This window comes from Malaclemys terrapin, chromosome 17, assembly GCF_027887155.1.
Source record: "Malaclemys terrapin pileata isolate rMalTer1 chromosome 17, rMalTer1.hap1, whole genome shotgun sequence".
NCBI lineage: Eukaryota > Metazoa > Chordata > Testudines > Emydidae > Malaclemys > Malaclemys terrapin.
Genome location: NC_071521.1, coordinates 14,153,701 through 14,177,626, shown reverse-complemented (window position 1 = coordinate 14,177,626; position 23,926 = coordinate 14,153,701). Strand labels below are relative to the sequence as shown.

Below are 23,926 nucleotides of genomic sequence, written 5' to 3'. Positions count from 1 at the left end.
CTCCCCTCCCAAGCCTGTGATTCAAAGAGAGGTGGGGCTTTACCAGGCTTTGAGAGCTCACCTCATTAATGTACCAGCATCACTGATCATGTCATTGCATCTCTGGGAACGTGAGGCCCAGTCCTTCACTCTGTACCTCGGACAAAGCAGAAGCAAATGGGAGTGCAGCTTGCAAACTGATCCCTGCATTGCATATCCCTGTGCCCATGCACAGTTCTCCATAAATGCCACAGGATCGGGGCCTGAGCAAGGCCTTCAGGATTTGTTCGTGAATCTCAGATGCAAAGGGAGCACAGTACTGTAGATATGGAACTAAGCAGATGCCAGTCTTAACACCATTTACATTAATTAGATATAGAACATGGACGGTGCATAAACAGTAGACAGAGTTTAAGTTCTCTTCGTTGTCAGCAAGATAGTGTTGTTGCACTGCACACTTTAGTAATGCTAACACCCTCTAGCATGCTAGCAGTCCAGCCATAAGGTTAATACAAATATAAAATGGTACATTATACTGTACCCCCACCCCTTTTCATGATTGCTCCTCAGACTTTTGTCCTCTGGGACAAAGTTGTGGTGTCAGGACGACATTCTGTTTATGTTGTGTTGTCTTGGAACAACTTTATTGCTTATATTACACTAAAACCTGGAGACTCCGCTGTGCTAGGTGCTGTGCATACATATAGTGTATGAGACAATCCTAGCCTAAAAAGAATTTACAGTTGAAATGGACATGGCAGGCAAAAGGTGGAAGAAATTACGTGTTGTTAACTTCATTTTATAGAAAGGGAACTGAGGCACAGATTAAATGACTTGCCCAAGGTTACACAGAGAGTCTGTGGAAGAGCCAGAAATTGAACCCAGGTCTGCTGAGTTCCTGGCAAGTGTGTTAATTACAAAACCAGCCTTCATGGTGGAATTCAGCATTTGTAATATGATGATGCTACATCACTGTCAGGACAAACTCAGGCTGTTTTATGAAAATCTGCACTAGGAAATCCTCAGTGCAGCTGAAATTTGTACCAGATCTTTTCTTCTTCCCCAAGGCAAATTTACATACAACAAAAGTGACTATCATCACATCAAAGCCTCAGCCATAATTCCAGCTGGCATTGCATCTTAGAGCTTACTGTGTTACTGTGCACTAAATGAAGTGGGAAATATGCTTTCATTTGACATAGCTGTGTCAGCAATCTCCATCCAGAAAGCTGCAAAACGTAATGCTGAAGCAAATGGAATCAAACTATTGTCAAAGAGAACAATGTAGCTAACAGGTCTTTAATAAAATCCATACATTGAGAAAGGAAGCTTGCCATTATCAATTGATTCACAAGGTCCAGCTAGTGACAACAGCCTCTTTGGATCTGTTTTTAATAGATATTTAGAATCCAGGAGTCATTTTCCCAACACAGTCTAACTATTGGAAGGAAGGTCAGATTCTGGGTGTAATCTACTTGGCAGTATGTTTGTAACTCCTACTCCTCCCCCTGAACCCGCTAGTGTGCACACACACATACACTGTGAATTTAGGTGTGTGTTACCAATTGAGGATCATAGAGTCACTGCACATGTTGCCAATCCATCCAGGCAGGAATAATCGTAAACCTATTGTTAGAACTGTAGATCGAACATCACTTCACCATAGATTCAGGCAGAAGTACAATGATGCAGTATCGATAAAGAGTTATAACTCACCTATAAGACTCCTGGCTTTCTGTATCTCCAAAGATCATGATAGGGCGGAGCCAAGGATATATTGAATGGAGGTGACATGTCTCTGTGTGGTAACATAAACCTCTAAGGCCAAGGTTTGCCTCAATTTTTGCTTGAGACACCTTTTTTAAAAAAAAAAAGAGAGAGAGCCTGGTTTTAGAGGACAGATGTTTAGCCCTTCTGACCTTAAGACCTCTTTAAGGTGTCTCAAGTTGGACTCTTCAAAAGCATAGGCACCCAAAATTATTATTTATTATTTGTACTGTGGTGGTTCATGGACCAGAAACCCCTGCTGCTAGGTGCTGTACAAACAATGAACAAAAAGATGGGCCTTGCCCCAAAATGCTTGCAATCTACTTTTGAAAATCTTGGACTTAATTTCCAAACATGTTCTCAACATTAATAGTGACACCTATTCAGAATCTCCACCAAAGCGCCACAGCTTTCAGGCCCACACTGCTCCAAACACAGCAATATGCAGTGAGGGTGAGACTCCTGAAGGGATAGCAGATAAGATGGGGAGGTACGGAGATACCTTTCTGGGTTCTGCTCCCAGCTCTGCTATGGACTATTATGGGACCTTGAGTGAGTAATTTTCATTTCCTATGCCTCAACTTCCCCATCTTTTCAATGGAGATCATGAAAACCCACTTCTCGGAGGTGCTGAGAATTGATGAAACTCCTGTATGGTGCTTTGAGATGCTACAGACATGTGGCCAATGGTGAATTTCTTACTGTAATTTTTTTGTGGGAAATCAGCAGCTGTAACAAGATGGTCTCTTGGCACTAAACAGTCATTTCAGATGACAAACCAGGGGCCACTGTTCAGTCCACTCGCTGCTACAGTGTCAGAAGGGAGAAGCTGTCAAGCTCAGCGCTATTAATGGGCTATTGCAACTTCACGTGAGTTCGCAGCAGCAGGAGCAGTTGAGACAATTTGTGGATGCTTCATGATTTTCAACTGCAGTATTGTCCCACCCATTAGCTCATAATGCTCATTAACAAAATTACTTGCTGTGCTTTGTGCGCCATTGTCTTCCTTAGGGTGACCGAGGCACAATCGGAGCACCGGGCCCACCGGGAGTCAAGGGGTCGATGGTAAGGAGTAAGTCTGCATTCTCTCGCTCACTCTCTGACTAATGGCCTCCCCATCTCTCACGGTTCCATGGGAAATTACAGCTCCGGCCAGTCTGTTGGCTAAACCCTGATAGTTCCAAATTTTTCCTGCCTGTGTGGAGATGGGATGCGCATTTGACTGACTGATATCAAGCTATAAACACTCCCACCCATCCACCTTAGCAGGATTATCCACATTGGCCATTCTGTTTACGCCTCAGTCCATTCCCTCTTTGAAAGTGTGAGAGAACAGTGGTGCTTTTCAGCATGTCCTGCAGGTCAGCAAACCTGGGGTCTGTTTCATGAGGCAAAGATAACTCTTAACTACTAGTACACTGCAATATCTGAAGTGCTGCTTGTTTGCAGCATCCTGCCTGATGGAAAGGCGTAGTCTAGTTGTCTGAGGGCCAGGAACTCCAGGATTCTTGTCTTGCCTCTGACACTAGCTCCCTTTGTGCCCTGAACCAAGACTTTAAGAGCCAGAAGTTCAGACCTGCTCAGTCCCCAATAGTTTGAGCTCTTTTGAAAATCTGGGTCCAACTATGGGTGCTGAGCCCTTGAAAACCTGGCCCTCAGCTCTTACCCTAGCAGAACTTGCTTGAGCTGGCAAGTGACTGATGCTGCCCTAGCTTCTATCACCCCCTGCTCTTCCCACGGAAAAAGGAAGTAGGTGAAGATTTCCAGGGAATGCATGCCATGTGTCGTCATCTTCCTTTGTCTTTTAGGGGCATCCCGGAACGCCCGGAGGAACTGGTTTCTCAGGAGCTCCTGGACCACCAGTAAGTAAAGCCTAATCATCTTGTAACTAGTTGGAAAGAGAGTCAGCGTCTTATATACCTGGTGCCGTGGGTCAGACCCAAGGCAGTCCTCTTCCAGGTGTCACTGGGTTTGAATGCCAATTTGTGAATGAGAGACCCTGACGAAGAGATGGTACATGGGAGATCAAGAGGGGGTGGCATGGAAAGCGATGCTAAAATGGGCCAATGCCTATGAGACGGTGAGGAGATGAGACAAAGGAGAGCTCTGAGCCAGTACAAGAGCCCCACACCCCCACAGAGCAGCTTTCAGGACCAGGGTCCTTGTAAGAGTAAATACTGTCTGAGGGGCTGGTGCTGAGCACTTCCAGCCCCGGGCTGAGAGCACACAGTGCATTGCAGGAGCCACTCCCCCTTGCTCTGTTGGGCCCTGATTCAGCAAACGTGCGGAAGGAGGTTTTCTGAAGCTCCCAGAAGCATCCCACTGTCTCGCTGAGAGAGATTGTGCCAAATCTTTTATTTGGACTCTTGCTGGCAAGCATCTGCCTTCAGCTCTTAATGGGGAATGTGGTCAGGAGAAATGCAAGGCTTGGCGAAGTGTCCGATATTTGCTTATTTTCTTACCATGGTGAACTCATCTGGCATTCGTTTAGCACTGGGCTAGGCAACCTATGGCAAGCGTGCCGAAGGCGGCACGCGAGCTGATTTTCAGTGGCACTCACACTGCCCGGGTCCTGGCAAGCGGTCCGGAGGGCTCTGCATTTTAATTGAATTTTAAATGAAGCTTCTTAAATATTTTAAAAACCTTACCTACTTTGCATACAACAATAGTTTAGTTCTATATTATAGACTTGTAGAAAGAGACCTTCTACAAACGTTAAAATGTATGACTGGCACGCGGAACCTTACATTAGAGTGAATAAATGAAGACTCGGCACACCACTTCCGAAAGGTTGCTGACGCCTGGTTTTAGCATGTCTCCAAGGCTCACGGGTATCCGAAAACCAGCTCGCCCAATAAGGCAGCAGAGCAGTGTGTGTGTAGCAGCTGTGACCGTTGCATTAAGCTGGCTGTCAGTGATAACGTTGCAAGTGTTCACATAGTGACCATCAAAGTTTGCTGCAGAGTCTGCCACCGCAGTACCACTACGGAACGGCTCTGGCTCGTAAGTCCCCTGCGGTTTGGAGGAGGATTTAAGCATCCTTGGAAGGCAGAGGCTCTGGATCCCTGTGGGTCCTAAGTTTTGCCGCTCGTTGCTGTCTAATGCAGTGGGCCGAAACCCTGCATCCAACCCCTGAGCGTATAGATGGGACCTGTGCTTATTAGTTAAAGGCATTATTCAAGGGATCCCTCTGTGCTCTCTTGGCTGTGGGCTCCAGGCAGGGCAGGGAGTTCTGCTGCTGCTGCTTTGGAACCCCGTGCTGGAATAGACACTTGTGCAATACACACAGCAGCTGGCCCCTGTTGGGCCCTTTATCTGGAAGAGCGACTCCAGTAAGCCAACAGCTGAGAGAGGAGCAAAGGATTGGCACGAGGATGGATTTTATTCTGGGGTGAGTAAGTGTCGTGCGGTTGGACAGTGCCCGTGCTGGGATAAAGGCCGAACTGCCACTGTAGGAAGGTAGGCTGTAGCTGGTTGGAAGGAGCAGGGAGACGGTTGTAGGGGGAGGAGGGGAGTACAGGAACAGATTTCCCACTATGTGAATTTTCACTATCTGGTTAATTGTTTTGTGCTGGAGTCAGATTTCTGTGGTGAAATGCCCAGTCGGTGCCAAGGATTTATCTTCTGGAGGCTTACGACAGCCCTGCCCCCTCAGAGAGAGTTCACAGATCCTGCTGGTCGCTCTCCCTGCCAGCTGCAGACAGCTGGTGCCTGGTCTCCAGCCATTTAAGACGCTCTGCGGTAGCATGACATGGGAGTAGTCTAACATGGCTACCACTCTGAAACCTGTCTATAGATGTGTGTCCCTAGGACTGAAATTAAAGAGCTGTCCCCGGGTTTTCAAAAGGGTCGACCTGCTGCATTGAGGGTAGGGCCTGGGAAATCGCACAGGGTAAACGGGAGGGGCAGTGCAGGCCATGCAGCCAACTCAACAGCCCCCCTGCAGTTAGAGGATACGATGGCTCAAGGAAGCCCTCAGCAGCATGCTGCTCACTGGTCCTCTGAGCAGCAGCTGCACTTGCCATGACCGCAGTGTCTGCATTGTGGGTGGGACACTGGCTATCCCTTTAGCCAGCAGACCATGCACCTTTGAGCAACAATGCCCTGGCCAGTGCATTAGCCAGGGGTACTTCCTTGTGTTCTCCTGAGCACTGGCAGGCAGTCCTGCCTGGCTGCATCTGTGGGAGGGATTGAAGGAGAAAGAAGTCCCTACGTTCTGTCCCTTCTTCATCCGTCACAAGAGGGCAGGATCTACAATAGCCTCATAGCAAAGAGCTGCCATCGCGGAGGGGTCCGATTGTGCTGCCCTTAGTGACACAGGGTAGCACTTGACATCACAAGTAGCACCGTGGAAGCCAATGGGACAACTTGCAGAGTAAGGTGCTACTCCGCATAAGGGCAGCACAGTCTTGCCCGATGGAAGCAGCATGCGTCTCCGGAGTCCTTGGAGTGAGATTCGCTGCACTGGCGCATCCTGAGGCTGGTAGCTCTATAACCTCCTCCATTAACTTGTTTTCCTCCTGGAAAATAACCAGCAGATTCATCCAGATGAAACGTTTTCTCCAAACAGGCGATTTTGTTTCTTAAATTGAACTCCTAGTTAGGTAAGCCAGTTTCCCAGCGAAGCCAGGAACTAAAATCAAATTCTCTCCTCATATTAAATCCATGTTTATTAACGCCACTGCTCCAGCCCATTTCACCTCCAAACAATCCTTTATTTACTTTTTAAGCAAAACCCACGACATTTATTTATTTATTTATTTATTTCATTGTTTGTTCTCAGGAGCAAAAATTTCTAAAGGCCAAAGCAGCTCCCTGAGCCTCAACAGAATTGGTGATGGGCTTAACCCATCACCAAGGGGTCCGTAACAGAGGCATAACTAACAGATAGGAAACCATGCTCAATTGCAACCCATCCAGGCTTGTAAATTCCCCACCATCCCCCACTTCTGGTTCTTCTCATGCTTTAATACACAGGCTCAGTAATAAGTTACAAAGTTAGGTTCGTTCAATGTCCCCCATTTCCCTGAAAAGATTTAGCTCTTTGGAACTTTAAGCGGGAAACTCGTTATCCAATAGAATGTTACTCCCTGAAAAGGATTTTTAATGGTTTTGTTTTTTCTACGTTGTTTGGATGGGCGAGGACTTCTGGGGCAGGACTTTACAAATCCCAACAGAGTACATCATTTTCATTTGTGACAATGATCAGAAAAGGGACCCCATAAACTGTGCAGCTGACACATCTGCTCTTTGTGTGTCACACTCCTCTTCTCATCCAGCAGGTACTCTTTTTCTGTTTGATTTCTGTGTGTTCTTATTTTGTCTTCAATTTGTTTCCTTTTCTTGTTGTAGGGCCCTGCTGGAGTCCGGGGACCCCCAGGTATAAGGGGAGCAAAAGGCCGTCGGGTAAGCAGTTACTAACTTAGTAACGATTCTTACAACTCTCCTGTCTGACCTTTTGATGTAGAAATTTAGGTGGCTAGTTCCTTGGAATAAAGACAACTAAGGGCTGGAGATGGGATCAGGATGGTGGGATGTTGCTCTTGATGGTGAGCTACTGAGTGTCAAGGAGGAAAGCTGCTGTTACGTCAGTGAGACAGGTTTCTTAAAGAAGAGGTGAATGCAGGTAAAATATATAAAGGGCTCTGTTAGCCTAGAGGTCAGTGTCTTGGCATGGCATTTCTGAGGAAGCCAAGAACCTAAAATGTGCTCATCATGTTTTCCTGCTAGCTACAGTGCCACATAGGGATGATGGGCACAGCTGGTGAAGATGGTGGGTACAGTCCAGTGATGCAGGATTTCAGCAAGGGATAAAAGCTGTAGCTAAAAGACCAGAGACACTGCCTTCATTTTCCTGGGGGGATGGGGGAGGAAGAGCTGAGAGGGGCAGTGTGTAGTGATTTAACTGAAGGATGATAAAGATTGTCTCAGTGTGTTGTCATGACTGCAGGCCCTTAACTCCAGCTATGAAATTAGTTGCCACAAAATATTACCAAAGTAGAGAGCACCAGCAAGGCTGAAAAATAGACTCAGGCAGAGTAACAATAAGGCAAGTGCATCTCATGCTTTCCAGATTCCTTCCATTTTAGTCTACTTGGTTTAGTCTCACTCGTTAGCTAGGTTTTGCAGTTGTGGTGAGGAAGATGCATTTGGAGTCATGCTCTAATTGGAGTAGAAGTTCTTTGGGGCTGGATCTATGACTTACCATGTTCTTGGACACAACCTAGCACAATGGGGTCCCAATTCTGATCGGGGCCTTTACATGCTACCACGATACAAAGGGAGACGTGAATTCCTATTCTCACTTTGGGTAGCTGTCACCTGGGAGTTGAGACTGGCTAGTGATATTAAATAGCATCACTTTGTTGTAGCAGAAATACATATTACGTAGCATAAATATTTCTGCAAGCTCCATATGCCAGTTAGGAAATTAGAACTTGCTCTTCCTGCTCATGTTGAATGAAAGCCAATTCGGGCTTAGATTGATTTTCCTTGTCCAGTTGATGTGTCCAAAGCATTAGCGGTGAGTGATTGGATGTGGTTTTTGTTGAGGACCCCAAGAACATAATAACATCACATCATTGTAAGGTCTTCCTTCCAAGGATCTTAAAAGGTTTGTTTTCATATATTTGTCTAGGTCTGGAGTAACCCTAAATTCTACTTCCTCCCCACACCCCCTTGCCACAGCCCACACTCCTATGCCATTCTCTATAGCAATGTCTGCTTGGAGAATGTAGGACAGCAAGCACTCGTGTGCATTTCCCTATGCCATAGCTAATCTGTTCCCCAGGCAGCTGGGATGGGGTAGAATGAAATGGGATCACCTGATTAGAAAGTTTTATAACCACAGGGCTATGTCACCTTGAATTGTTTTAAGTTTTAAAAGCACTGCTAGGAGGACATCAAATAATGCCCCACCCGGAAGATATGTCATGATGTTTAATTTTTTGTCTTTGGCTGGGAAAACTAGCTTCCTTTTCCCCTACCCTTGCATTAAGGGAAGCCCGTGTGTTGTAATTCCTGCACTCCTTCTCTCTGAAGAGTTCTCTTGGGAGCTGAGGAGTCTGTGTTACATGGTGTGAATTAACGGAATTGGTCAGTGAATCCGTGAGCATGACTAATGAGGAACTGAAGACATGGATTCCAAGGAAGGTTGTGAATGAATCTGGGAATTACCTCGACGAAAGACTACGGAGTAGATCTGAATGAACAATGACATGTGAATGAGCCCCACCCTGCCGCCCGCACAGGCTCCACAGATATTCCTTGGAGAACATCAAAGAGTCTCGTTGGGGTGTAAAGCTTCAGTGCCCTGATCCATATAAGGGCAGAAAAGGGATCCAAGTGCCTGCCTCTCTTTCTCAGCTTCCCATTCTGGAACGCCAGCCCCATTCCATGGAGCCAAGTCAGTTCTTTCAGCAGCCAGCTGTGTGCAACTGTGCTATTTGGCTCCTCGTTTGCATAAGGCTCAGACTCACACAGGAGCTCGTTATGGTTCTTACATTCTAGCTGGACCAGATGAATCAGGCCACTGGGAGAGAAAACCACCAGCTTTTACCGTCTCTGCTGCCCTGACGCTGTCAGAGCTGATTAAGGGGATATTGATCGTTTTACAGGGTGAAACACCATTTTTTAAGCAAGTGGAACTAGAGTGGCTAATGGTTTATTTACTGTTTAAAATGTCCAGTGGGAGGTTTTTCCTGCTGTGGAGGAAGAGATGGATTCTAGAATGGATTCAGCTTTTAAAAGGGCTGGACTTGCTCTGGAGATAAGCTATGGAGTGGATGAGGCCTTGTCTTCAGGCCCAAGCGACTGCGTTAATATATTAAATGATTGTCTTGGAAGAAAGACCAAGGGCAGGAAACCATTGCTGTCTTAGAGTGGGAACGACCCCTTTCTAGAGGCGAAACTAACCCCAGTGGTGCTAGAGGTCACCTTGCTGGAGCTAGACAAGGAGGAAGCAAGAGAGTATCAGTCTCTCCGGTGTGATACAACAAGAAGCCAGTTAACTTCTGCAAATGCACTACCACTAGCGCTCTCCCTTCCCAAAATGACGTACCATATATTATAGAAATTTCCTTTGGCATCACTGGGCCGCATTTCCTCTCCAGATGTCAAACCCAGCACCCCCCAGACCAGTTGTTTTCTCCTTTATGTTCCTGCATTTGAGAATTCCACTCATGCCTGAGAAAACCCAGACTTCAGACCACATCAAAGTACCAAGGACTAACAATGACAACACAGCCCTGCCGAAAGTCACTCTAAACCAGGGAGTGCTGGTGGAGGGAGATGGGGAGCCAGTATCAAGTGAAGAAGCTGTGTTAATGTCTTGATCTCTAGTACAGCCCCTTGTAGTAGTACTTCTGTATCGGCGAGATGTCAGATTATTAGGGTGCTGCATTTGAAGTCAGTGTCTGCTGGTGTCTGCAGCTAACTTAACTACTCTCACCCTTCACTGATCTTTCCTTTCAAACCAGTTTTTTAGTAGCATATAGGTTGTTATATTTCTTTTATGGAGAATACCGAAATAATCTGATAGAGATTAAATCAATGGGAGTTGTCATTCTGTAGGACTTTACCACAAGGGCTGATTGTTCTCCCAGCTCTCCTGTCTTTGAAATGTTCTGCTTTGCACATGCCTGTCTCTCGATTGCTTAATATTCCTTATTTGCTTAGTTTCCTTGCCATTCATGCTCTTGGTTTCTTTTAGTTTTTGAGGACTAGGAAATGATGCCCCGGAATGCAATTTCAAATGCTGCCCTTCGCAGCATGCTCCATATTACAATTCACAGCAGAGATGTAATTCAATTCAGAATGGAAACATTAATGCAACTCTCTGCCAGATGTTTGTGGATTGCGCTGATCCGTGTTTGGATACCTCGTTAAAGTAATTGCACTTTTGAAGACAACATCAGTAGCAAATATGGTTTGGATTGTAAAGAACAATGGAGACTTTTGGGATCTGTATTTAAGTTGTTATAGCTATTGTGCTGTTGACATAAAAATACTGATTGCAAAAAGAGAACCTTTAAAAATCATAACTTTCCTCTTCTTACTATGAGAGAGGACTATTGTTCCCTCCAGTTTACTTTTAGCCATCAAATTGATGTTGTACAAGCATCCACAAATGCAGTTTTTCTCTCTTCTCTTCCTTATGGCCCCAATTCACAAAACACACAAACACATGCTGACCTTTAAAATGTGCTTAAGACCATCCCTATAAAGTATAGCACTTACACACATGCATAAAGTTAAGTCAATGGGGATTAAGCACATGCTTACAGTTAAGTGTTTAGAGGAATTAGGATTTAAATTTTAGGAAGACTGGGATAGTTGGCTTCTCCTCCCTTCACCCCCACTCCAGATCAGAAAGCAAGGCAAGACTGGTTTTCCACTGAAATATTCAGAAGGGTTCCATAGCTGGATTTCTTTGATTGGAAGGCAGGCAGGTACTAAGTGGTGAATGGCAAGATGGCTAGTGGATAACCTAGCCGAAGATCTGATGGTTGAGATTGGGATTGTTTCCAGTTGGCTAATGGGATTCGTTGCTTATCTAATCTAACTCTCTAGGCCAACATTTCCAAAATCAGGCACCTAAATAAAAGTACTTGATATGCCAAGGTGCTGAGCACCCACAACCCTGGCCAAAATCAGTGGGGAGCTGCAGATGCTCAGAACCTCTGAACAACAGGCAACTTTCACTTCAGTGCCTCGCTTTGAAAACCTTAGCACTGAGCTAAATCTGTCCCCTTTTAATAGCGTCTCTTTCTCCAGACCCACATTGCTCAAAACTTCATCTTCTGAACTGAGGCCTTAAGTCTGTGACCTGCAAGGACTAGCCCTTACAGAATGACACTGGTCAAGCTTAAAAAGTGAAGTCAGCCAGGCTGAAAATGTCAAAGCAAACTTTAAATCAAGAGGGGCCTGCAATGGTTATTTACTTTTCATTGCTCTTCTTGCCATCCTTGCCGCATCCCAGGGAACTGGGATTGTTTAGTCTCCAGAAGAGAAGAATGAGGGGGGATTTGATAGCAGCCTTCAACTACCTGAAGGGGGGTTCCAAAGAGGATGGAGCTCGGCTGTTCTCAGTGGTAGCAGATGACAGAACAAGGAGCAATGGTCTCAAGTTGCAGTGGGAGATGTCCAGGTTGGATATTAGGAAACACTATTTCACTAGGAGGGTGGTGAAGCACTGGAATGGGTTACCTAGGGAGGTGGTGGAGTCTCCTTCCTTGGAGGTTTTTAAGGCCCGGCTTGACAAAGCCCTTGCTGGGATGATTTAGTTGGGAATTGGTCCTGCTTTGAGCAGGGGGTTGGACTAGATGACCTCTTGAGGTCCCTTCCAACCCTGATATTCTATGCTTCTATGAACCCCCCGGGCAATGCCCATGCTAACAAATCATCAGAGAGACACCCTGCAATAAATTCAAGAGCAAGCTCCTGCCAATCAGCTCCTCACAGCAGGAGTGTGCCTGGCTTCATCGCCCTATCCATGAGCGCAGCTCAGACCTTGATTGAGAATCCGCACAGGAAGCTTAATATCAACTGAACCTGTGATTTTACAGCATGGTCGGTAAACCTCCAGCTGAAATCCACCTGACAAGCTCCTCATCCTGGCCTGTTCTCCCAGCCAAGGTGCCAGTCATCAATCCAGGAATGTTACTCCTTTAACTCAGAGTCCCTAGAAGTAACTCGTAAGAGCTGCAGTCTTTAAAAGTCCAGAGGTAGAACTTACAGGGTGTATCTGTATCTCCCAGCTATGCCAGCCAGTCCCCTGCATTAAACAATACAGAGCTAAAACCAGCAAAGATCTAGATATGCTGCATGCATCAGATCTCCTTGCGGTGTCTTGCTGATACTTGGATAACTAGACCAATCTCTGTCTAACCATGTGAATCCTGCAGCTTGTAGCCTTAGTGACCGCAGGAATTTATCAAACCCTGGTAATTTGCAACATGGGGGTATTTAAGCTTGGGTCCTGGCCAATAGAAGGCAGAGCAGCATCTTATTTTGCTCTCCTGTGACCTTTCAGCTGACTGAAAGACTAGCATTAAAAGATGCTGGAATATGGTATGTTCAACCTCCCCTGGGAAAAGGACAGTCACGCCATTTTAAGGCCTTTGAAGTGGCAGCAGCAAGGATTGAAAGAGGACGGGGAAATCTCCTAAATTTTTCCCCAAAAATGAGAAGTCCCACCTCTTAGCTGCACTGGGCTATTCCTTGTTAATGTCTGAAAGTTTGTGTAATTCTGTTTGGAAATGTTCTGCTTCCATGTTCCATTGGAGAGCCCCTGCTTACATTGGGAGTCTCTAACACCAGTATTACACACTAGATTAATAGCTGAAGACTCAGAGTTTATAAATCATTTGACCATAGGGTGGGTGCGTCCATGTCCAGTTTGACTGACGGAGGTCATTGTCTCATCCAGTGGCACAGACTGTTCTCAGAGTCTGTACTGTTCAGGTTCTTATGCCACATCCATCACCTTGCTCCAGCTCTTTCTCATTTGGCTGAATTAGAAATACTTGGAACAGGGGAAAAGAGGCTTTGCATTTTGAGAAGGCGACTGCTGTTTCTGAGCTCTCCTTGCATACACAGCAGTCCTTCAGAAGCGTGATAGTGGAAGGTAGTTCTGCCCCCTTCTTCATCTCCCCAACCCTTTTTTATTGACTGGTTTGTTTGGAAAGAAGGCCAAGGCCATCCTCTACTACTTGGAAAGTACAAGGGCTGGAGAGCAGATAAACTAAAATTCAAGATTTCTTAGATCTACTCAAACCCAACAGACTGATGCACAATTCATCACCCCTGGAACTCTACCAGATAAAGCATCCCTCAGGCAGCAATGTAGAAGATGTTTGCATTGTCAAATATCTCCCTGTTCAAGCCAAATTTAAGTACATGGAATAAGAGGCAGGAATCCCCCCATGTTTGTGTGACTCTCTCTCCATTGGTATATCAAAGTTTGATGGCCTCTCCCTCTGTATGTCTGCACCTTGCCTACATTGAAAAAGAAAAATGTAGCTCTCTTGTTGAAACACCTTGCTGGGCATTAAGTTCTATTCAGATGGAGTGTTGTCTGCTGGTGACATTACTCTGTAGCTCTGTTGACTGATCTAAACTAGAGATACAAAGTTTAGATCCAAACTTCCTCAATATTCAGATGCTAGGGCTGTTTGCATCTGGTTAGGGCTGTTTGCATCTGGGCTTTGAGTCCTTATTAGCAGTATCATAATTTTGTTTAGTCTCGGTCTGAAGCTCTCAAAGGTAGTATTGCCTGAGGCTATGTGCTTGCCAACATTAGCAGTAGCAAGCCAACACAAAGGACAGTAAGCAATGAAGCCTATGTTTACAAATGGGCTAATGATTATATGTGCGGAATGGGGTTAGAGATAAGATTTTTCTAAAGGGCCTAAGGGATGTGATGTTTTTCAAAATGATTTCGGCACTATGGGCTGAGCAGTTGTATTTTGCAGGCTTTACCTAAACATTTAGTCAGTCCAGGTCTGGGATCCATGACCCCAAAGCAAACGTCAGTTAAAATGGCTAAGTTTCACCTGCTTCTGCACGTAAATATGTGACCCTAAAATGTATTGTATTATTCCAGTTCATAGCAACACACCTTCCACCGCTCCAAAAGGGCCGGAAGTATAATTTGTTGATTTAAATAGAGAGGAAGCTTGGCCTTGTGGCTAATGCACTGGAGTGGGACTCAGGGAGATCTGGTTTGAATTCCTGGCTCTACCACATACTTCCAGTCTGACCTTGGTCACATGCTTAAAGTTAAGTATGTTCCTAAGTGCTTTGTTGTATCAGGGTCTATAATTCTCTCTGCCTCCTATTTCCCGTCTGCAAAATGGAGGTAATTCTGCTTTTACCTTCCTATTTTCCTCTGTCTATTTAAATTATAAGCTCTTCAGAGGTTGTACTGTTTGTACAGCATCTAGCGCAATGGGGTTTATCAGCTGAAGAGTCTAGGTGCGATTGGTAATTTATACTAAATGAAAACTTAGCTGCTGTAGGAAACTTCACAACCCCCAGAAGACAACTGTGCAGCCTGCCTAGCGCATTGTAATGTAGGCCCTGATCATTGCTGCCTGCTGGCATTCCAGTTTCCTGTAGATCCTCAAGGGTTTCCCTCACTTGTCTGTAACTGGCATTGTTGGAAAAAGGGAGTTTCAAAGATTTAACTAATTGGCTAACTGTAGCCTTTCCTGTCAGGGTGAATTAGGGAAACCTCTTAGTCTGGGCAAGATGGAGCTTTCCTGGTCTGTTCCTTAATGCAGGGGCAGTTTAACCTTCTTAGGTCAGGTGCTGATGAAATGTTTAGTGATGGATTAACCAGGTGCCTGCTGTGAGGAGATTGCCCTGCTGGACTCCTGGGGTGCTGGTGACAGAGCGCTGCTGGGAAGAAACTAAGATACTCCAAACAGTGCTGCAGCCACGTGAGTACTGGCAGGCTGCATTGCTGGGGTCCAGGCTTCACTGCCAGAGCAGCAGTGCTGTGAGAAGGCATGCTGGAGCTAGCAGGGGGCTCCGTCCATTTCAGTGACCACTCCCACAAGTACAATGCCAGGTGACTGGAAAAGGATGCAGGGGGCGGGATGGATTACAAGAGATTTGAGAGACCTGTTTGTCTCTGAGGAGAGACTGGCCTTATAACGGTATGGAACAGCTGAATGAGCAAATGAAATTAACTCCTTGGGAGTGGCCTAAGTGCTCTGTCCAACTCCGTTCTGGTTCTAGTCTGTCTTTCTGCGCAGATTATAAGGGGAAAGGGACTTGTGGAGAGATAAGATCATGGTCCTAGGAAGACAAGGAGCTCGTTCTGACTTTGTGAGCATAGTGCTGAGCCTGTCACAGAAAGTCGATGGGGCCAAGAATTTAACGAGACTCAAAGAAGGATTGGACATTTTATATGGATAACGGGAATGGCCAGACTTGTCCTAACTATTGGACATCAGGATGAGACCTAATGTGAGGGGAGGGTCAGATTATCCCACATCTGCTACTGCACTGTCTCTTCTTGCACCTTGCTCTGAAGCAGCTGGGACTGGCCATTGTGGGAGAGAGGGGACTGGATTAAATGGACCTCGGGTCTGATCCATTCTGGCAATTCCTATGTCCCTATCAGGGTGGGGGCAATTCTAGGGTGTTGATCATGGTGGTAAATTGCAAATAACTCCCTAAGGGAGACACATGTCTCCATCTGCCCGCCTGTCTCTTTCCGTGATCATCATGTCCCCTCAGAGCAGAGAAGATGCCTGCCCCTCTGTAGGTCTGAGTGTCTAGGATCTCCCTCCCCTCATCCAAGCTGAGTAATGTTCCTTTCGTTCACTGTGGCAACTTCTTCTCTTTCCAACATCCATCCCCCTCCATCCAGCAGAGCAATGTGGCTCTCGGTCTGGGATCCAACCACCTCCACAGTTCCAAGGGGTTAATTCCCCTCCGGATGTTATTTTTTTCTTTGTTTGTGCTTGTTTCTCTAGGAAATTCGGACAGGACAGTGATGGATGGATGTGTGAAGTCAGGAGTTTGGGAAGGGTAATGCTCAGCTTAACAGGGGGATTATTGTTTCCAGGCAGCCCAGAGAAGGCAAAAAAATCAGTTCACAGAGCTGGACAGTTTGACTTAAAGCACAAGCTGCCTGATTGCTTGTCTCTTTGTCATGCGTTTCCCCAAGTGAAGTACAAATACTGCACTGTTCCATGATCCAGAACAGTTCAAAGAGCAGAGGCAGGCTAAGCAAAAGAGAGGAAAATGGGAATCCAGTGACAGAAGGTTTGCCATTACACCAGGGAGGCTTTGGTGAACCTTTCTATGCATGGACTTGTATGCTGTCAGTCTAAGGGTGTGTCTACACTTTGAGCTGGAGGTGTCATTTCCAGGTTAGGGTGATGTCTGACCCCTAGCTTAGATCATGATAGTGCACTGAAAGTAACAGCGTGGGCAGTGGTGGTGCTGTTCCCATTTGATGCACAGTGACTGTCTGTTCTAGAGAGCAGATGGAGTATGCTTTAAGCTGTGTTTTATGGGCATGCACTGTGGTTATTTGGTTATTTGGTCTCTGATCTGTTCAGCATCACTGGGTTTGCCAAACACAGAAGTTTTTGCATTATTTTATATTGACAGTGTTTGTTGTAATAATTTGGCTGTGTTTCCTATACATCTTCTGCCATTACACTGCCTCTCTTTGTGAGTCTCTCTCTCCTGCTGTCACACTGTCCTTGCTTTGCTAACATATTGGCCCCTGTTGTTACATTTGGCTCTGTTTGCATCTCGATTAAGCAAATTGGCTCCTTTTTTCTCTATTTCCACTTTGGCCTGGTTTCTGAATTCCTTTCACCATAACATACACACCACAAAGCAGTGTTAGAATTATTTATACTGCAGTAATGCCTAGAGGCCCAGTCAAGATCAGGGCTCCATTGTGGACGTGACATACGTTCGTGTAGTCTCTCAATCTGTCATTTTATTCCTACCTGCCACCCCTCTGCCTATTGTGTGTCAGTGTCTTGGACTAGGATAGGGATGGGGGTGGGGGAAGAGTTCCACTGAGATCAGCTTCCTTGCTACTCCAGGAATTTTCCATTCTTCACGAATGATGCTCTTCTGCTATACCCCTGAAGAATAAGCATATCTCTTTAGTCTTGAGCATGACTTCCAGGAGGATACCTGTCACGTGCACGCTTTTGTGTAGGTTCTCAGTTAACCATGTTCAGCCTCCTCATATGTTTGAACGTCTATAGATGCATGTAGCTGGATTCCTCCCCCTGCACCTGGCCTTGTTTCTCATACATATGCACACCTCGAAAGGTTCCCGTGTACACTTGGACCTGACAGGTTTCATAAAAACACACTTAAGCACAAATGACTGCCCATCTGACCACACATGTACAACTGCTCATGCTACACGCCCCTCCCCATTTCATATATACATGACTACCTGGTCATGTTCATAGCCGAATTCAGTTCCCTAAGCAACAGGTAACTATAATAAAATGCCTAAAAGACCTATCGCCAATGAGAAGCTAACCCACAGCATTTTATTAAATAGGTCCAATTCCAAGTTGCCTTTATGCATCTGTTTGGGCTCACGCTGTGCATCTTATAGCTTTGATGACTTGACTTCAACAGCAACATGGCCATGGATGTGAAGAACAGGGAGTAGTGTGCAAAGAGTTCAAAGTGTATCATGTAGGGCATGATGGGAGAGCTTGACTCTTCAGAAGGAAGAGCCATGCTGTCAATAAATTCACATTTCAGGGTCTGTGCCAGCAAGATCACCATCATCATTAAGGTCTGAAAATGAAGCAGTTCCTGACCTCTGGCCTGTCTTTCTCCTCTGGCTCTCATTTTGGGCTTAAGGTTGGCTAGACAGAAATAAAAATAACATAAATGCATTGCCCAGTACATGATGAGAAAAGGAATAAATTGGCAGGAGGGAGGAGAACAAAACTAAAAAGTGGCTCCATTGAGCCTGGGAAGCAGCTGAAACCCGTCTAAGCAAGACCTGTGGCTAACGGAAGAACTGTGAATTCTGAAGCTAGGGTTGCTGTTGCTTTGCTTTCGGGTGAGCCTTCTCCCTACGGTGACCGGACAGCAAGTGTGGAAAAATCTGGACAGGGGATGGGGGGGAATAGGAGCCAAAAATCAGGACTGTCCCTATAAAATCGGGACATCTGGTCACCCTACTTCTACCCTGCATGCAGTAGGATGACTCCTGCAGCGAAGAGCCCTATAACAGGAGATGAACCTTGACTCCAAGACGAATGTTAGAAACAGCCTAACAAGCCCAAGCTTTAACCCCTTGGGAACCACAGCCATGCTGTACATACCCACCTTCCTAAGCATTCATCTGGTTGTCAAGTGCCAGCATCTCAAGGGTTAAGAGCAAGAGGAGAATTAAATATAGCTATGGACAGAGAAATCACCACCCCCACCCTCAGGCAGGGCTCCCCCCACCCATCTCCTCTTCTATGTTACTGAAGCTACTCAGGGTGAAAGGCAGGGAGGATGGAGCCAATGGATCAGACTGGTGAAGGGTTGGAGAAGTGTAGCTGTTTGGTTTTTTGGAGCAAGCCCAAGAGCTCAGCCCCCTGAGCATGCAAAATGTGCACTGGGGAAGTGGGAGAGGCCCGGCTGCACAGTGGAAGCTGGGATCACACCCAACTCCCAGTGGACAACTCAGTGTTAGCAGCACAAGGGGGACACCTGCTGTTCACATTTGCTATGTAACTCTCTTCTCTCTCTCTCTTTCTGTCTTGGTCCCGCAGGGTGCCAGAGGTCCTGATGGACCAGTGGGGGAGCCAGGGTCAAGAGGTGTTAAGGTAAGTTGTAACAGGAGTGCCAGTTCTGACAGGTCTGCTCTTGGGTGTGCTATGAGGCTCCCCTCTAGGCCCCGGAAAAATCAGGATGTCTCCCACCACCATCTCCTCCTTGCTGCCTCTAGCCCTTCATGGTGGCTGGTGTATCCTCAACTCAGTGTTAAATAGCTCTAACTCCATCAGCACCAAGCACTGAGTCCAGCCGGTGCCAGTTAGCCCAGCCAGCATTCCTCTGTGCAGAGCGGAGCCCCACACCGGTGGCAGAGCCCAGCTGCCAAGAGCCAACACTCGCTCACATCAGGGCTCCTTAAAAGGAACCAGCATGATGTTGTATGGCACCAGCCGTCCCCCCAGCACACAACCACCTCGCGTCCCTGAGTCAGGTTCCTAGCACATGGCTCTGCTCAGTGGGAGACCAGTGGAAATGTCTATTCCCTGGTCTCCCAAAAGCCTTTCCATGTGAGGAGAAGGGCGGGGATCCGAGGGAAGAGTGCTGTCTAAACTCCGCCAGGAGTCATTCATTTGGTAGAAATAGAGTTTCGAAGATATTAAAGGTTCCAGCTGTTCGGCTAAAGTGAAGGGGGGCTGTAAGGTAGCTCAGGGATTGTTTACACACAAAGTTGTGTCCCTTTACACCAGTTGCACCCCCACCCCCAGCATGGACACAGCTGTTGCAGTATATAGGTGCTTATACCAGTATAGCTTATTCCCATATGGGAAAGGGAATAAGCTATACTAGCATAAGACACATTTAAACCAGCATAACTGAGCCTACGCTGTAGGGGTTATGCTAATTTAACTATATTGGTTAAAAAAAAAAAATCACACCCTCTAACTGAAATAGTTACACCAGTACAAAACTTGTGTGTAGATCTGGCCTTACCATCACCACTCCCTTAAGGACTCTGACTGCACACACGCACACACACACTCTGTTCACCACCTTTACAAAGTGTGTCTCTCTGTAGTGTGGTATGATCAGAGCAGAGATGTTCATGGAACAGAAATCCCCTCTGCCTCCTGGTGCGAAGGGGGTCTGGCAAATGGCCTCCTGGAATAGACCTGCCCTTCATTAAGTCTGGTTAAGAGAGTATCCAAGCCAGATGCTGACAAAGGACCTTCCTTTTAGGCAAGGCTGCTGAGAAAGAGAGGGATGGATGGTAGAGCAACTCCCAGTCTGGGTGTTTCCTTTTGGAATATGGACAGCAGCCTAGCAAGGAGGCTAATCCAGTAGAACAGGAGGCTAGTCCGACTGATGAGCATTGAAATAGTAGCTGACGTTTCAATTCTCTGTCATGCCTCCTTTTCTCCCAATCATTCTTTTACCTTCATAAGACTTCTCCTGCATCCATGTCCTCCTAGCTCAGAGGCTCCCTTCTCAGGCAGAGCAGCAATTAGAAAAGGAAATAATGTTGTGCTGCTGGCTCTTACCTGAGCGGGTGTATTTTTTGTGCTATTGAGGCTCTTCCACTGCTGAATGCTTAGCGCACAGCATGAAGCACCTTTGGGAGTCTAAGTGCCACCCAGCCTACCTATCAATGTGTGGCTAATGCCCTCCCCCTTCTCCACCCACAATGACTTAGAGTTGGATGGAGAAACTCCCCCGTTTTGAACCCGATAGGTGGGGAGTCCAGAGTTACTGGGATTTCTAAGAGTAGAAAGAGAGAAATTGGATTATGCTCCAAGCTCCTCAGCGGATGGGACTATCCCCCCCATGGGAGGGGGACTTTAGGACACTAGCTAGCCCCTTTAAATGCTGATGGAGAACCGGAAGCAAACAATTGACCCTTCCCTGGAGGATTCCAAGAGCAAGAAGGCTGGGGCATCAGGAGGAGCTAGCCAGTCAAGAGTCTCTGCTGCACAGCTCATGCCGACGCCAACATGTCTTTGTCTATTTCATTAACAGGGCCTTCAGGGGGAGCCAGGCAAACCGGGGCCCGATGGGCAGCAGGTACGTCCACGGTGAGAGTTGGTGCTGGATGCCAAGCTGGCACTGTGCCAAACACTACATGTATGTATACTCATGCGTGCATGGCTCCCAGTAAAATACAGCTTTGATCGACTTTCCTGGCCAAAGCAATAGGGTGTTTCAGCACGTTCCCAACCTCTAATTACTGTAACCTTCTGTTTACAGGGGAAGATGGGAGAGACTGGGGAGACAGGACCACGTGGCTTCCTAGTAAGTGCCAACCGCCTTCCATTCCATTTTATAGCCTACATTTTAATGAAGGTTTTAAGGTTTTTTTTATTCCTGCTCAGGAGGAGAAACCTGGACAATGTCTCACAGTTCAGCCTCAGGGCCACCTCTGTGTTGCTTTTATAAAGTGTTTACGAGGTGAATATGACATGCTGGGAGGTGTGAAAGGTGATGACGGGACAGAGCTGACCTTGGTGGTTTTTGTTATCCTAGGGTATCCAAGGACCTTCCGGACCCCAAGGAGGCAAAGGGGCTCCAGGCGACCCGGCAAGTGTCTTCTCATTCCCTCTTCATCCATCTGTCCCTTTCTCTTTCCCCTCATTTCCTCCTCAGTCTGGCTTCCCCACCCACCCCAAACACACACACTCCTTCATTCCCATCCCCGCCTCTCCTGCTGAGTCCAGCTTAATCAGAGCGGCACTTGAATAGGGTTAAAGGAGAGCCCAGGAAGGTTGGAGGAAGGGCAAGATCAGACCCTACAGAGGCAGAAAGGAGGCACTAGATGAGATTCAGCATCAAGAAGGTAGACCAGAGACTGGAGTTAACTCTGGCAGGGAGAGTGGAAGAAGGGGCAAGTCTGGATTTTGGGAGAGAGAGTGTGTCTGGGTCAGATTAAAGAGGGGAAAGTTAGAAAAGAGACCGGACCTGACTCTGACAGAGAATTGAAGGAGAAACCAAGAGAGAGTCTGGCAGGGAAGGTGGAAGAAAGGTCAGAATGGAGGTTTGGAAGAGGCCTTGGAAAGGAAAGATGGTTTTTGTGGTCAAGGCATTCCACTGGAACTCAGGAGACCGGGGTTCAATTCTTCACTCCAGCACAGACTCCCTGGGTGAACCTGGGCAGCACCTCAGTTCCAACCTGTATTACCTGTGATGGTAATACTTCCTTTTTGCCACCCTTTCTCTGTCTAGGCTATTTAGACTGTAAGCTCTTCAGGGCCAGAATGTCTCGGTCTAGTATGTAGCACAATAGCCCTGACCTGACCACAATAGCACGTAGCCCTGACCTTGGAGGCGGTAGATCTACTATAATGATGATAGTAATTAGGTTAGATGCTTGCAAGGTGGGGTGGAGGAGCTAACTGTCTTAAGACTGAAGGAGGTTCCATGTTGGGCTGCTCAGGAAGGCCACGGTTAGACACTCCTGAGCCTGTTAGAGGATGATACCAGACTGGGAGGATGGACTGGATCAGGTTATGTTACTGGGAGGGGTGGAGGGAGTCAATTGGGAACCAGGAGAAAATGGCAGGAGCAGAGTCCAGTTCTGACTCCATCTAGGATGGAGGGGTTGAAGTAGGGTCAGGTCAGACGGATTGAATAGAAGGGAGCTGTGACTGACGAGGGTTAGACTGTGGTGACTGAAGGAGGGATATGCTGCAGGCTCTGAGAGTGTAGGAGTGGGGGTGGGCTCAGGTGGACTAGAGAAGGGAATTATTCAGACACACTAAGGTTGCCAACTATTGTCAGTTCAGCTTCAACACAGCAGCACCCCTACCCTCCCCGCAGCCACCCAGACACAGGGAGGTTCCTGACCCTTCGCTTGCTGCTGTTCAAGCACTTTGAGCTGCCCATTTCTGGTCTTTTGACCTCCTCTCCCATGCCTGTGTAGTTCCCATGTGATATGGGAGGGTACTAGGGAGCGGATTGTTCTTTAGAATTGACAATGTTCCACGAAAGAGCCCTGTGTGTCTGTCTTGCAGGGACCTCAGGGACCACAGGGGCCAGCTGGACCTTTAGGAGAAATGGGACATAAGGTAGAGTATGATCTTTGCTTTCATCTCTACAGCACACCCCTCTTCTGCCCTATTCCCCCCTCACTCACCTAGACCTGCACAGCTGAGCGAGGGGCAGTCTGGCTTGGTCTGGCTTCAGAAACTCTTGAGGGAAAAGGACAACGGAGGTTTCTGTGTCTTATGAGTTTTAATGTCAGCATTAAGAGTGCAAGAGAAAAGTTACAAATACAGGCCCCATCTACAGTCCAGACAGAACCATACTGGGCTGAACCAGGCTCTGACCTGGTTACAGGTGATGCAGTTCAACACATCCACACACCAACATTTATCCTTGCATCAGGGTTTGTCAACCTGCCCATATCTTCTACCCTACAGATCCCAGAGCATTCTGGGAAAATCTAGCCAGCTAACCCACAGAGCCTCACCTTGGCACGAATAGTTAGGCATTTTTCCCCAGGATGCAATGCGTTTTAGCCTGGCCTCCCACCCAGAGACCTGGGAGGCAGGAGGTTGGCTAACCCTGTTACACAGATGGGCAGTCCCACCTACACAGTGAAAGGAGCATTTTAAAGCTGGACTCTGAGAATTGTCACAACCCCATTCACAAGCAGGGTCAAACGTGGTACCCACCCACGCTTTAAGAACCAGGGCCCAGATCCTCAAAGGCATTTATGCATCTAACTCCCATTGAAATAAGTGGAAGTTAGACACCTAACTCCCTTTGAGCATCTGGGCCCATATTTTAACTCTGTGTTTAGAATCATCCATGTCAGTAAAAATCTGTAGTGAAGAAGGCTCCAAGTCTCTTTCCCTTCCTACCCCCAGTTGCTACTGTCTCTGGCCGGCAATCATATTATTCAGCCCAGTCTGGATATGTTCTGATTGTCAAACCCAGTCTCGCCGCTGTCCAGGTGAGTGGGTGGAAGAAA

The 23,926-nt window shown here is 46.8% G+C and overlaps 1 protein-coding gene across 7 annotated transcripts in view; it reads left to right on the top strand.

The window, feature by feature from the left end:
• The window catches only part of LOC128825375 (collagen alpha-1(XXVII) chain B-like), a 230,647-nt gene that overhangs the window by 140,130 nt on the left and 66,591 nt on the right, over window positions 1-23,926 (top strand). For all 7 annotated transcript variants that reach the window (XM_054007835.1, XM_054007836.1, XM_054007842.1 and 4 more), the window contains 8 exons: window positions 2,758-2,811; window positions 3,555-3,608; window positions 7,099-7,152; window positions 19,020-19,073; window positions 20,977-21,021; window positions 21,205-21,249; window positions 21,481-21,534; window positions 22,965-23,018. In XM_054007835.1, coding sequence (XP_053863810.1) covers window positions 2,758-2,811; window positions 3,555-3,608; window positions 7,099-7,152; window positions 19,020-19,073; window positions 20,977-21,021; window positions 21,205-21,249; window positions 21,481-21,534; window positions 22,965-23,018 — 414 coding nt within the window. The remainder of the gene's footprint in view (window positions 1-2,757; window positions 2,812-3,554; window positions 3,609-7,098; window positions 7,153-19,019; window positions 19,074-20,976; window positions 21,022-21,204; window positions 21,250-21,480; window positions 21,535-22,964; window positions 23,019-23,926) is intronic.